The sequence below is a fragment of the Astatotilapia calliptera genome, chromosome 23, assembly GCF_964374335.1.
Source record: "Astatotilapia calliptera chromosome 23, fAstCal68.1, whole genome shotgun sequence".
In the NCBI taxonomy this organism is placed as follows: Eukaryota; Metazoa; Chordata; class Actinopteri; order Cichliformes; family Cichlidae; genus Astatotilapia; species Astatotilapia calliptera.
In genome coordinates this window covers 22,707,231-22,720,647 of record NC_137443.1, presented here as the reverse complement: position 1 = coordinate 22,720,647, position 13,417 = coordinate 22,707,231, and the positions used below count along the sequence as shown (strand labels likewise).

Genomic DNA, 13,417 nt, shown 5'->3' with positions numbered 1-13,417 from the left:
TTACTTACCTATTTTTTACGCGCTCTCCTTAAAAGTCAGACATGACTTCAGCTGGTTTCTCTCTTTCTCTTACAGGTCACCACATCATGTCAAACAAATACCAGCTATGAGCCGGTGAGTATGACATGTGCATGCATGTGTTTCAGCAATCTGTGTGTGTGTGTGTGTCAAACAAGACCATTAAGGAAACATTTAAAACTCCTGTTGACCTCTAAAATCCTTTTCATAAATTTGATGGCCCTTCCTAGAATTGTGTCAGAGCCACACACAGCTCTGTGAGGCCGTTGCTGGATGTCAACTATAAAAGCTTCCTCTCATCTCATAAATGCTGTTTGTACAAGGCAAACCAACTCAAACTGTGTCCTGTAGAGGTGATAATAGCAGTTGGTCACAATCACCATGTGACTGGCAGATCAAACCTAGCCAAAGGTAGAAAATTAATATGCAAGCACAAAGAACTATTCAGCCAATATGTCTGCCAGGAGCACTGGGACATTTCTTGGTGTCCTGATTGTTTTGTTCTGCCATGAACATGAAGATGACCTGGTATTCCACTGTAGCAAGCAGTGATAAGTTGTCAGAGTTCAGGCATGAAACTCACACACTGTCCACAGGCAATGACAAGACACGACAGGCAATGCATGCAGTGTCTACTGTAGGGGTTTCTTTGCAGACAGATTGACCAGAAAAATGCATGGTTTGAAAAAAAAAAAAAGTTAGAGTAGAACGTGAGAAATAACAATAACAAGCTAAAGCTTGTAATACTATATTTTAAAATATATAATACTATATTTTGTATTCAAAATCAGTTTAATTAAAGATCTTGAACATACTGGTGGATTAAAAATTACAGAAACATAAAAGGTTAATTTGGTAATATCCAGTGTTGTTAATTTAGGGCAGATGTGCCATAAACCTTAGATTTAATGGTCATCTGACAAATTTGTTAAGCAATGTATGTGCTGTGATTGGTGTTTCCTGGCCAGTTTTTGCAGGGTGTTTAGCTGTCTCAATGACTTTTCTAAAAGATAAATATTATAACAAGTTTGTTACCTCATAACACAAAACATATACTTGTAACACTGACAATAAAACATTTAAGTCCAAGACGAAATGTGCTTGATGCATTCTTTTCAAGTTAATTGCAAAGCTGCCCAAAATGTTTATCTCATGTTAGTGGTTTTCTTCTTCACTGCCTCTCATGACAAGGTGTCAGTTTACTGATAACTTATCGCTACCTGTGAATGAGTGGGAGTCTGCAAAATCATTGGCACATATGTCCGCCCGCATGTTTAAACATGAACAAGAAGGAAATGAAACCGGGGCTCCGTCATAGTGTGGTTGTGTCACAGGGTCCTTTTTAAGAAATTTTCTAGGCTGTCACTCCTGTTCTCTCACTATGAACTTTAAAGAAGTCCAGACGCTTTTCTTTCCAAGCTCCTTAGACTGTGATGACCTGAATGACTGAGAACCTCCATCCATCCATCCAACCATTCATTTTCTTCCGCTTATCCGGGGCCAGGTTGCGGGGCAGCTGTTGTAGTCGAGAGATATAATCTCTCCAGCGTGTCCTCCTCCTGGTGGGACATGCCCAGAACACCTCTCCCAGCAGGCGCCCAGGAGGCATCCTTGTCAGATGCTCGAACCACCTTAACTGGCTCCTTTCAATGTGGAGGAGCAGCGGCACTACTCTGAGTGGCCGAACTTCTCACCCTATCTCTAAGGGAGAGGCCAGCCACCCCTCGGATGAAGCCCATTTCTGCCGCTTGTATCCACGATCTCGTTCCTTCGGTCACTGCTCAGAGCTCGTGACCATAGGTGAGGGTAGGGTAGGTACTGTTTATCAACCGGTAAACAGAGAGCTTCGCTTTTACACTCAGCTCTCTCTTCACCACAACAGACCGGTACAGCATCCACATCACTGCGGCCGCTGCACCTGTCCATTTGTTGATCTCCCGCTCCCTTCTCCCATCACTCATGAACAAGAACCCGAGATACTTAAACTCCTCCAGTGGAGTGGGCACTCCACCCTTTTCCGGCTGAGGACCATGGCCTCAGATTTGTAGGTGCTGATTCTCATTCTCACCGCTTCACACTCGGCTGCGAACCGTTCCAAGGCGAGCTGGAGGCCATCACAGCATGAAGCCAACAGAACCACATCATCTGCAAAGAGAAGAGATGAGATCCTGAGACCACCCAAGTGAAAGCCTTCCGCCACTTGGCTACACCTAGAAATTCTGTCCATAAAAATTATGAACAGAATCGGTGACAAATGGCAGCCCTGGCAAAGCCCATCACCCACCACGAACGAATCCGACTTATTGCCGGCTATGCAGACAAAGTATCCTTGAGAGGATGAAGAGCTGATCCAGTGTTCCACGACCAGGACGAAAACCGCATTGTTTCTCCTGTATCCGAGGTTTGACTAGCAGCAACCTGGCATAGACTTTCCCAGGGAGGCTGATGAGCGTGATTCCTCTGTAGTTGGAACACACCCTCTGGTCCCCTTTCTTAAAGATGGGAACCACCACCCGGGTCTGCCAATCCAGGGGTATTGCCCCTGATCTCCACGCAACATTGTAGAGGCATGTAAACCAGGACAGCCCTACAACATCCAGAGCCTTCAGTAACTCTGGGCGGACCTCATCCACCCCAGGGGCTCTGCCACCAAGGAGTTGTTTAACTGCCTCAGTGACCTCACCCTCAGAGGTTGGCGGTCATCCCCTTTGTCGCCAAACTCTGCTTCCTCCACGGAAGATATGCCAGGGGATTAAGGAGGTCCTTGAAGTATTCCTTCCACTGCCCAGCAATTTTCTCAGTCAAAGTCATCAGCACTCCACCCGCACTATACACAGTGCAGGTAGAGCACCGCTTTCCTCTCCTGAGTTGCCTGACGGTTTGCCAGAATCTCTTCGAGGCAGTCCGAAAGTTTTTTCCATGGCCTCTCTTAACTCCTCCCACACCTGAGTTTTTGCTTCCGCCACCGCTCGCGCCGCATTCCGATTGGCCTGTCGGTACCTATCAGCTGCTTCCGAAGTCCCCACAGGCTAACCAAGCCCGGTAGAACTCCTTCTTCAGCTTGGTGGCTCCCCTCACCTCTGGTGTCCACCATTTGGTTCCGGGATTACCACCACGGCAGGCACCAACTACCTTGTGGCCGCAGCTCTGTGCAGCAGCTTCAGCAATGGAGATGCTGAACATGGTCCATTCTGACTCAATGTCCCCTGTCTCCCTCGAAATGCTGTTGACTCAGGCTCCTTCCCCACCAGAGAGGTGACATTCCATGTCCTGATTGCTAGTCTTGGTAGCCAGGGATCAGTCCGCCAGGATAACTGAGAACCATCACAGACATATTCTCTCACTATCCCCTTATCCAGCTTTACGTCAATCATCTTGCTTAATACAAAAAGAAAGTATAAGGATTGCAGTAAAGGGGGTGGCTTTTACACACAGACTTTTAAAAAGCATCCACACATCCTGTGGTGCTTTCATTAATTTGGTATGAGCTATGCGGATGCTGCCACACTGAGCAGAAGAGGAACGATAGAGAGCCTCAGTGAAAATCATTATTCCCTTTTCCGTTAAAGCTTTCTGTTTTAGAGGATAAAATGGGATTTATGCACTGCGACAACGAGACTTGAGCCATTTTCATTTTAATGAGCTTGAAATTGGAGTTTTCATTCATTTCCACAAAGAATGCTTGCTCAGCAAATGTTAGGTCATGATTAGAAAACCAGGAGAAATACCAATTTGATCATTTCCCTTATTTGTAGTGAGTATTTAATGAACTCAAATATGAGAGGGATCAGTTGGTCCTGTTTTATATTTTTATGATTAAACCACCAATAGTTTGACCAAATTTGGAAGATTCCAGGCTACAATAACTACTTTTCACTTATTTACTTTGGGCTTTGGTCTTTTAAAATCACTGCTGCAGCTTGTTAAACAGTCCTTCGGATTTGTTTACAAAGCTCACTGCAACCTAAGACCCTGTACTTAACTCAGTTAAGAGATTTTCCTTAAAACATGGATCAAGCTCTGTATCTCTGTGCCTCTAATTACATACTTTCTTTTTCTTTCCTTCTTTCTCCATCTCTGCCTTGTTCAGGGACAGACATGCACAATTTAAGAAACTGATTTGAAATTTTAACTCTTTATATACCTTTGAATGCAAATACTGTAAAAACTCACAAAATGTCATGAAATTAGTCAGCAGAGACTTCATGCAATAGGATTTAATTGAAAAGTATGACAAGGAAAACTGGATCCAAACATACATCTGTATTTAGTTTGTCTCAGTTGTTAGTTTGGTCAACCCTAAACACCCAAATACCCTAAAATAAGGACATTTGAACTGGCATCAAAATCTGAAGTAACCTCAAAACAACATTTTTAAAAAAAACGTGACTGATAGTAGATTTTTCGGAGCTAATACTGATGCTAATACTATGCTATTGCTATACTGAACAGAGAAAATTAAGTATTCATTGTTTATGGACTTTCCAACAGTGTTCTAACTTAATATGTAGTTGGCAACTTACCGTGAAGATGCAGATTATCTCCACTCCACCAAATGCTAAGTTGTGATGCTACTCTGCTTTGTGTGCTACAGACTCTCCTGAGAGTTCTGTAATCAAAGGACTTACTGCGCTTTGCTTAATAAACTATAGGATGATGCTATTGCTCAATCACCAAAAACATATTTGTTATGCATTATGCTCCATACAACAGAAAATATTTTGGCAATATTTATGCTAATATGACTATATCTTTGATAGGAAAATGTTGGCTGATTATATAGAGAAATAGAAATGTTATGGTTTTTGTATTTTCACAAAAAATTAAAAACAAAAGAAGGAATAGTTACTCTTTGTGCTTTCAACAGCGGCTGCAATTTACTTTACATTTGTTGCCTATCTTTTTGCTTTCTTGAAGGGTAAAACATACCTTAAAGCCAAATAATCATATAGCATCTGCTAGTTGGGGTCATTGTTCAAAAAATTAATATATTAATGTAAAATGTAAACATTGCTTGTTACTTCTTGGTTCTTAAAAGTATAAGAGAACGTTAATTAGCAATTTGTTTAGCTACACTTTATGTTACGCTTATGGTACTCTGTAACATGATCTGTCTTAATGATGACACACAAAAACATCAATAAAAGGCTGTGAATAAACATGAACAGATAGCAATAAAGGCTACAAGCCTGCCTGCCTTTGTTACCTGTTGAAGATCAGGCTCTGACTGCTGGGCTGGAGTCTGCATACACTCAGCTGAATCGAATTTAATACAGTAATGCATTACATTACTGTATTACAGGCAAATGTAATGTTGCATTACATTGGAACATGTTATGACTGAAACCTACACACACTGAGTGAGTATGGCAGGTGACTGTCACCCAGGCAATAAGTGAGAGCGGGACATCCAGCAAGGAAACCTGGTTCTCACATCTCCTTCTCATCTTTTTTTCTCACCATGTTGTTTCTTCCTTTGTGTGAAAGAAACAATGATTAACCCGCTGACTGTCTCACTTTTCTCTCCAGCCTCCCACTCCTCAGCTGCCATTAAAGCATGTAGATACACCGGTAAGTAACACTTCTTCTGCGTAAGTGTAATGCCAAGAAGACATGCTTTAAAAGATGTTCATTCATAAAAGCTGATATTGTTATTGCAACAAGATGCTGGAATAACAATCCTCAAGTACATTACTGTATGAAGCAAAATATACACAGACACCTGGATAGATACAGCTATGTACTTTTTTTTCTCAAGGTTCGTGCAAGACCCCTCAGTTCCTGCAATTACAGAAATAGCGCAGTTCCATATATGTTGCACCACATGCATGGAACTGAGGTCTGTAGAGAAATGGTTTCCCCAATTCAGTGTTGAAGTACTTGAATCACTTTCACAACCCTATATAACACAAACATAAGCCAAACATTACTGTCAATTATCACAAGCCAGCCTCAGCTATTGTGGCTGAAAGGGAGCAGTCCAACCAGGTTTCATATAATTATGGAAAACCTTCACAGAATAGCGGAGGAGCCGATTAATGCCAATGGCTAAGGTTTTAATTTGAGGCGTCCACATACAGTTTCTCAAAAAATCCAATTATTAAGAAGCAATAAATGTAATAACAATGACTCAGCAGGCACTGAAATATGCTGTGCTTTGAATAGTATGTTTTGAAATAGAGAAACATGTGCAGCAACCTACTGTAGAAACAAATGCTAACTACAGACAATATACAGTGCAAACTGCACACATGAGCTCTGATATTTGCATTAATTCATGTAAAATTACTTATTACTAAATTAAACCAACTAAGGAGAGTCTCCATCTAGTTGTATATTTATTAGCTTTGAATCAATAATTTAATCAGGGAATAATTCTGTTAAGCCTTGATCTCAAACATGGTTCACTTTAAATCTTACAAACTGCAAAAGGTACAAACTGCACCATCCACTACATTTAGAACTCAGTTTATAGACCCTTAAAGACTGGAGCATATTTTTCCAATGGATAATTTCAGACTGCATATGTTCAGATGTTCAGGTTAGCTGAGGTGTCTGTTCTGTGCCACTGTAAATGAATATGTGGTACATACCTGAAATTAAAAAAAAATAGTAAGCTGTAGAGACATATGTTTCTGCCAGTCCACTGCAAATTTTCTCTTATTTGTGCCAGAAATCAATGCCAAGTCCTGGCTAGAGACTAGGCATGCTTGTTCTGTCTGACATTGCTAACAGTGGAGAGTGTAGGCATAGGTGGCGGGGCCCCAAGAACGGAAGAGCTAAAAAAACAAAACAAAGAAAGAACAGAGAAGAACACTACCAATGTAAAACGAAAACTGTTATTTAATGCAAACCAATCCAAAGGTCGCAATTAATTCTTTTTGACTAAAAGGGTTCCTTTGTCTTTGTCTCCTTTTTCATAAGACCAGAGGAATTTTGTATTTCAAAAGATAAAAGCAGAATTCTTACATCCTTGTTTTTCCTCCTCTCTTTTTTTGTGTGTCTTAATGAGTCCATGTCTACATCCAATGTCCCCCGAATGTTTAGATCAGAAGCAGGAGATGACTCAGAGTGGGATTATTAACACAGATCGGCATGTACACACCAGCTTATATAGAGATTTATCTGCAGTTTGTGCCTTGGGAGATAGAATGGAAGATGATTATGTCTAATGTGCTATATGCAAAGAACAAACAAACAAACTAAAACAGACAAAAGCACAAAAACACCGTCAAAAAATGAGAAACAATGACCAGACACATTTTATCTTGCTAGCTAGCTTATACAACGTAGTTAGTGTCCTCCTATTGCTGTCCAGGAAGTATGATTGAAACACATCCAGAGGTACACAGCTTTAGTTTATCAAGAGCATTCTTTAGTTAGCTTTTTGCATTTGTTGTTAGCTACCAATCTAAGCAAACATAAGGCTAAAGTAAACAGCACATTGTGCTAGCTAGCAACAAATTAAAGTGTGTATTTAGCCACAAGTACTTAACTGCATGCAGAAATTTAGTGTTTAGCACATCCTGAGGATGAAGTTGGTTATGTCTCAGTGTTTTGAGCAGCTTTTATGGATGTTTTAGAGTGCCTTTTTATTGTGAAATTAGGCTAGTGTTGGAAACCATTCCAACAGCTATGAATTGCAGCTCACTACATCTTGTCAAACACAACAAAACAAGCTGGAAACATGTGAAAACCTCCGCCCTCCTCTTATTGTTCAATGTTTATTAATCAGCGATACTTTTTAATATTTTTAACATCATTCTATCAAAATATTTTTTTTTAAAAACTGCATTTAGAAGTGTAAGTTATATTCATCCTGTTCAGTTAAATACAAGCCATGTGTTGCGGCTTCATGTCATCTTCTTGTGTAAACAAGCAAGCAACTGAGATTGTGAGGAAATAAGGCATACTGATGAGAAACACCAGCACTAAAAATACAAAGACAGAGGCTACTAATTGTATTGACTATGGTCTTGTTAATCTTTTTAAATTGTAACTATAAAAAGTTGTCACAAACAGTTTGACAGTGGCATACTGGTATTTGGGACTAAACATATACAGTCCCTTCCAGACATTTCCAATAAAAATTGTGTTGTATCGTCAGCTGAATTTGTGATCCTAATGTATCAATCATGCCTTTTGTTTAACCAGTAAGATCTCTGTTGTGGTTGTCATGTATTTTTATAGCATTCCCAGTGTTATCCCATTGTATCAAGTTGCCTTTTATATATTTCACAGATATAGTGTTATGCTTATTGGTTAATATGTTGAGGAGTTGTCATGGTATCCTCTTCTCTCTGTACTTAAATCCTGGAGTCATCATTTATGAGGTTTTCCGTGTATGTGTGCATCTGTGGTGTGTGGACCAACATGCAGATGGAATATTTATTTGGTTAGTCCATGCAGGATACATGCATTGTGGTTTTGACTCAAAATGCACCATTGTGATTATAACAGAGTCAGTGTGGGGCCTACTGAGGGTCATCCAACGGTATAATGGGGATTTTTGAAATCAGTATTTAGCATGGAAGAGTGGATGCACAGATGTAAGCTCTACCTAGAGAAGAATCAAACATAATTCTAACAGACAGAAAATGTTATAAGGGACGATCGTGGCCCAAGAGTTGGGAGTTCGGCTTGTTATCGGAAGGTTGCCGGTTTGAGCCCCGGCTTGGACAGTCTCAGTCGTTGTGTCCTTGGGCAAGACACTTCACCCGTTGCCTACTGGTGGTGGTCAGAGGGCCTGGTGGTGCCAGTGTCCGGCAGCCTTGCCTCTGTCAGTGCGCCCCAGCTGTGGCTACAATGTAGCTTGTCATCACCAGTGTGTGAATGTGTGTGTCAATGGGTGGATGACTGGATGTGTAAAGTGCTTTGGAGTCCTTAGGGACTAGTAAAGCGCTATACAAATACAGGCCATTTACCATTTTACCATTTTATTTTTATTCCACACTTTATGTAACCTGTTATTCCATGCTGTTGACCATATTCTTAAGGGTAGTTAGGAACAAACATTTACAGGACCCAGACACCACACAAGCACACAGGATGGTGAAAGATATGAGCCAAGAAAAGCTGCAGGGGAGAGAGGGGCAGTCAGATATAATGAGAGATAATAAGACCAAGGGAGGAGTAGTTCCAGAGAACAGAAAGTGGGTGGGAGGGAGGAAGAAAGATAGAGAAAGTAGGGAGAAGACAGCTGAGAAGGAACGAAGAAAAGGAAGATGCATCATGATATATTACATAATCGCTGATCAGGCTCGGCACAAATGGAAGGGACTCTAACATCTTGACCATGAGGATGTTGGAGAGAATGAACGATTAAGCTTTGACCACCTGGATAATCAGCTGAAATCCCAAAAAAGAATGAGATGTACAACACCAAATTTTTCTTGGATTCTTTCGATTTTATCAAAAAGCCTGGTATTTGCAGCTTTATCGTTGCTTAGAAACAGAGAGCAGTGGGTCCTCGCCATGCCTTTGGTCAGCACCATTCGAATGCATTTTGCCAACCTGCTTCCTGGCTGGAGGTGTAGTACTGGGTTCCAATTTGGCAAGGTAGGCCACTCCCATGGAATAAAGGTTTTTTTTAAATTTATGATTAAAAGTTGTAAAATAACTCAACTTAAATTTCTTAGTGCCTTTTAACCTATGTGTACTGCATTCAGTCTTCTCCCACTATTTCTCTATGAGATACGTATATTGTAAATATAGAAATGAATTACTCAAAAATCTTTCTAAAATATTTTTAAACTGAGAGGAAAATAATTTATTTGTGATAATAAGATAAGTAGTAGTCTGTGGTAAAATGACAAGACAAGCTCAACCATTAAAAGTATTTAAAAAATGGAAAGGAACTAAAAAAGGAATTTGTCGGAAATGTTAACGTTTAACAAATTAATGGCTAAGCATTAGAAAATTGAAAACAAAATACATTAATTACAAAATACATTAACTATTTATGTATTTTTAAATATATAAAAAATGTACAGTGTATAAATATCTAATATATAAAGTATCTAAATATACACAGACACAGGTGTGAATAAACAATTGGCCTATCATGGGTGGGAAACCAGAAGGCCAGAAGTAAAACAAACAAACAAAAAACTGGGTTACAGAGTATATAAAATAAAACAAAACAAAGTAACCAAATGTCAGTGTCTTACAAAAAAACTTCACGTCATCACAAACATGATGAATGAATTGGTATAGCAAGACAAAAGTACATATACGCATTTAAAAGTTCTTAACTTACAGTAAAAACAAATTTGTTAGCATAACTGAAATTAAACTGAAGCTCCTCCTGAAACAAAAGCAATTAAAAGATTAGAACAATAAATCAAAATTAGTACATATGAAAATTAGACTATTACTAGATTAAACTGCATGTTAATAATACAGATTAATACTCCATTCCAGATGCCTCGAAACTAGGTCAGAACTTGGGAGTGACATCTCTTAAGAGTTCTTGCAAGTTCCAGGAAAAGTGATTATACGTGATTTTTTTGCACTTGAAAGAACACATTTAAAGATCTCATTACTGTTGTGCTTATTTAGTGAGCCAGAAATACAGAACAGATTAAAAGTTTAGTTCTACTACAGTTTACAGTCAGCGCCACCATCTTGGATTGCTAACTCAAGGTATGCTAGTCTACTTCGACTGTCCAAATGGGAAATCTGAGTGAAGGGGGTCTTCTGCAAAAAATGTGCAATTAGGGACTCAATTGCAATTTGGAACTTATGATTTCTTACTTAGTCAGGAACACACCATAACAGCTGAAAGAATACGACAGATAAACATTTAGAATTGCCCAGATGCCGAGCTGCTAAATGGAATAGTGTCTAAAAATCATGGATGAATGTTTCAAATTGGAAGTTATGGAATAATAAAACAGATGAATAAAGCTGAACTCAACACATTTAAACATAAAAGGTGTTTAAGAAAAGCTTTTTTTTTCAGTCTATTGGCGCTTAGGAAACACTTGGATAGAAAAAAGTTGGGAACCACTCTTCTCCTTTATATTTATAGTAGAAGCAAGATTGAGTCAAAACACATTGCATTGGTCATGCAGTGGCTGTGGCTTGTGTTTTTAATAGTGAACATCAATAGAGAGCTTGGGTACAGATGTAAGTGTGAGGTAGATGCAAAACCCGGTGTCACCGGGCAAACAGTGAACGTTAAATCTCAGAGACGTTTACCCCACTTTACATGCAGATTGACTTTCATTTATGTATCTACGTTGCTGCAGGCTAACAGATTGTCCCTGTGATGTGACATATAACATCGCAACACTTGTGAAGCCTTGTGTGAACAGGCTGTTTCATTTTGCAAACACCATCGTCCGTGGTGCGTTTAGCATCTGGTTCCTGTCAGATCACTTAGAATTATGTGACCATTTTGGCTCATTGGGGTGGGGGGTTGCATTAGCTTTTTCTATGGGAAGCCACTCGCAAGCAGTAAGAAGAGCCATGGGAGCTCCGTGTTTAACCTTGAGACACTTCTTGCCAACATCACTTATTTAACCTCTTCAGCGGTGAAGCCGAGCGCTCACTCTTTATGACAATGTGGGGGGGGAAAGTAAAGTATGTCACAGATGATGTCCGCGGAGATTAATTCAGCAGTCGTTTTGTCTTTTTGGATGGCTTCATCTTCCTGACTCACACAGAGTTATCCCCTCAGCCGACAGGCAGTAAGAGGAAGAGCCAACTCTAGCATCTATTATGCAGCAATTCCTCGACAGTACAGCATATTTAGTAACATTTTCCATCTGCAGCCCTGTCACAGTGAAACAACCTGTTCTCACTCTTCCCTCTGTAAATATCTGGGTAAAGGACAGGATAATTAATTGTGTGCTCGAGTCTTGACAAGACCCCAGTTCAGGATGGTTTTCTGTTAAAACACTCCTCGTTTCTCATACTTGTTTTTTTTTTTTTTTACACCTCTTATACTTTTTCGTTATTCTTTGTCTTCTTTCTGTTGCTCGGTTTCTTTTGTCAAGCGTCTTGGTTGAATGCCTTCTTTTGTCAGCTGCTTCTTTTACTTTTCATCATTCTGTTTCAGATGATTCTTCTCTCTCCATCTTTTCATAGCAGTTTCAGTTTTGTGTCTGTGATCTGACTTTTCCCTAATAGCTTATGTCAGACTGTAATTCAATAAAATCATCATGACTACCAGATGGAGTTTGCTTATGAATCATTTTCCTCCTCTGACTCCCACCATCTGCCTGTGTGTGCCTGTGTGTATGTGCTCACCAGGGATCTACGAGGTCCTGCAAGAGTGTGGAGATAAGGCAAAAGCAGTCGCGGTAAGAAAGCACCATCACACAGCCATGTTGTATTGTTGTTCACACTGCTTTCATTAGGAGAAATAAGGGTTCCATAAGTGGAAAAAATTTAATCTATTTTTTTCTACAATCTAAACAGCATGACTTCTAAGATTACCAAATTAGTCTTTAATAAGCTCTTTAAGTCATTACAGTCCTTGATTATTATTAATGAAGATTAGAAACTGATTGTTTGTGCTGGGTGTGTAGGAATGTAAATTTTCACTCCATATTCTCCGCTGTTTGTCGTTCTTGAAGCATGGCTGTTTCTCATGCAGGGCTTTACCGTATGTCTGCTGACCAAAAACAAAACAGAACAAAAAAACTGCGCTGTTTGGCCGGTGAAATAGGTTGCGTAATATTGGAAGAGGTCATGTCAACAGTCACAGAAGGACTGAAAATCTTTTCCTTTCCAAGAAATATAAGAGTGAGCTGCAGGAGTTTACATGTGATGAAGTGGATGTTTGTGATAAACTCTGTTGGCTAATCCCAGAGAGAAATCAGAGAGTTCAAGAAATGTTCTCACAGCAGCTGCAATCCTGCACTCGAATAGAACTGGAAAACTTGTGATTGGTGCTGATAAGGTTAAAAGGTCAAAGCATCCTTTACAAGATGTGTCCTTCTAAATTGAGTTGCCTCTTAAAGATTTCTGGCAACTATACAGTAACTATGTTGAAACGTACCAGTATATTTTATTAATTTATATTTGTATTTATCATAATGAGATGTAATAAAGATGGTCTTTTTCCCAAACACAACAAAAATGTAATTTTACAACAAGTCAGAAACTGCATGAAAATGAGAAGCTGGGATGGAGATGGTTGCAAAGCGGTTTGCACCGGCAGCTATAACTGTAGATAGACTAAAATAATTACCTACAGTGTGCTATGTAAAGCTTGGCTGATATTAGCTGTTTGCCGATGCACTGGATTTGGCATTTACTGTGTCTACTGTGTACAAGCAGCTTCCCTATTAGCAACAGAGTGACTTAAACTTCACTCTCGCCATAGTATGGACAACTACACATATTAAATATTAGAGAACAAGGATATGTTTTGTATGTTTCAAATGGA

General features: G+C 39.6%; 1 protein-coding gene across 6 annotated transcripts in view; it reads left to right on the top strand.

The window, feature by feature from the left end:
- The window catches only part of tns1a (tensin 1a), a 118,525-nt gene that overhangs the window by 60,752 nt on the left and 44,356 nt on the right, over positions 1-13,417 (top strand). For 5 of the 6 annotated variants that reach the window (XM_026159526.2, XM_026159523.2, XM_026159527.2 and 2 more), the window contains 3 exons: positions 76-114; positions 5,548-5,589; positions 12,277-12,326. In XM_026159526.2, the coding sequence (XP_026015311.2) occupies positions 76-114; positions 5,548-5,589; positions 12,277-12,326 (131 nt within the window). Of the gene's footprint in view, positions 1-75; positions 115-5,547; positions 5,590-9,240; positions 9,577-12,276; positions 12,327-13,417 lie in introns of those variants that run through there. The other variant, XM_026159529.2, reaches the window with a different exon arrangement.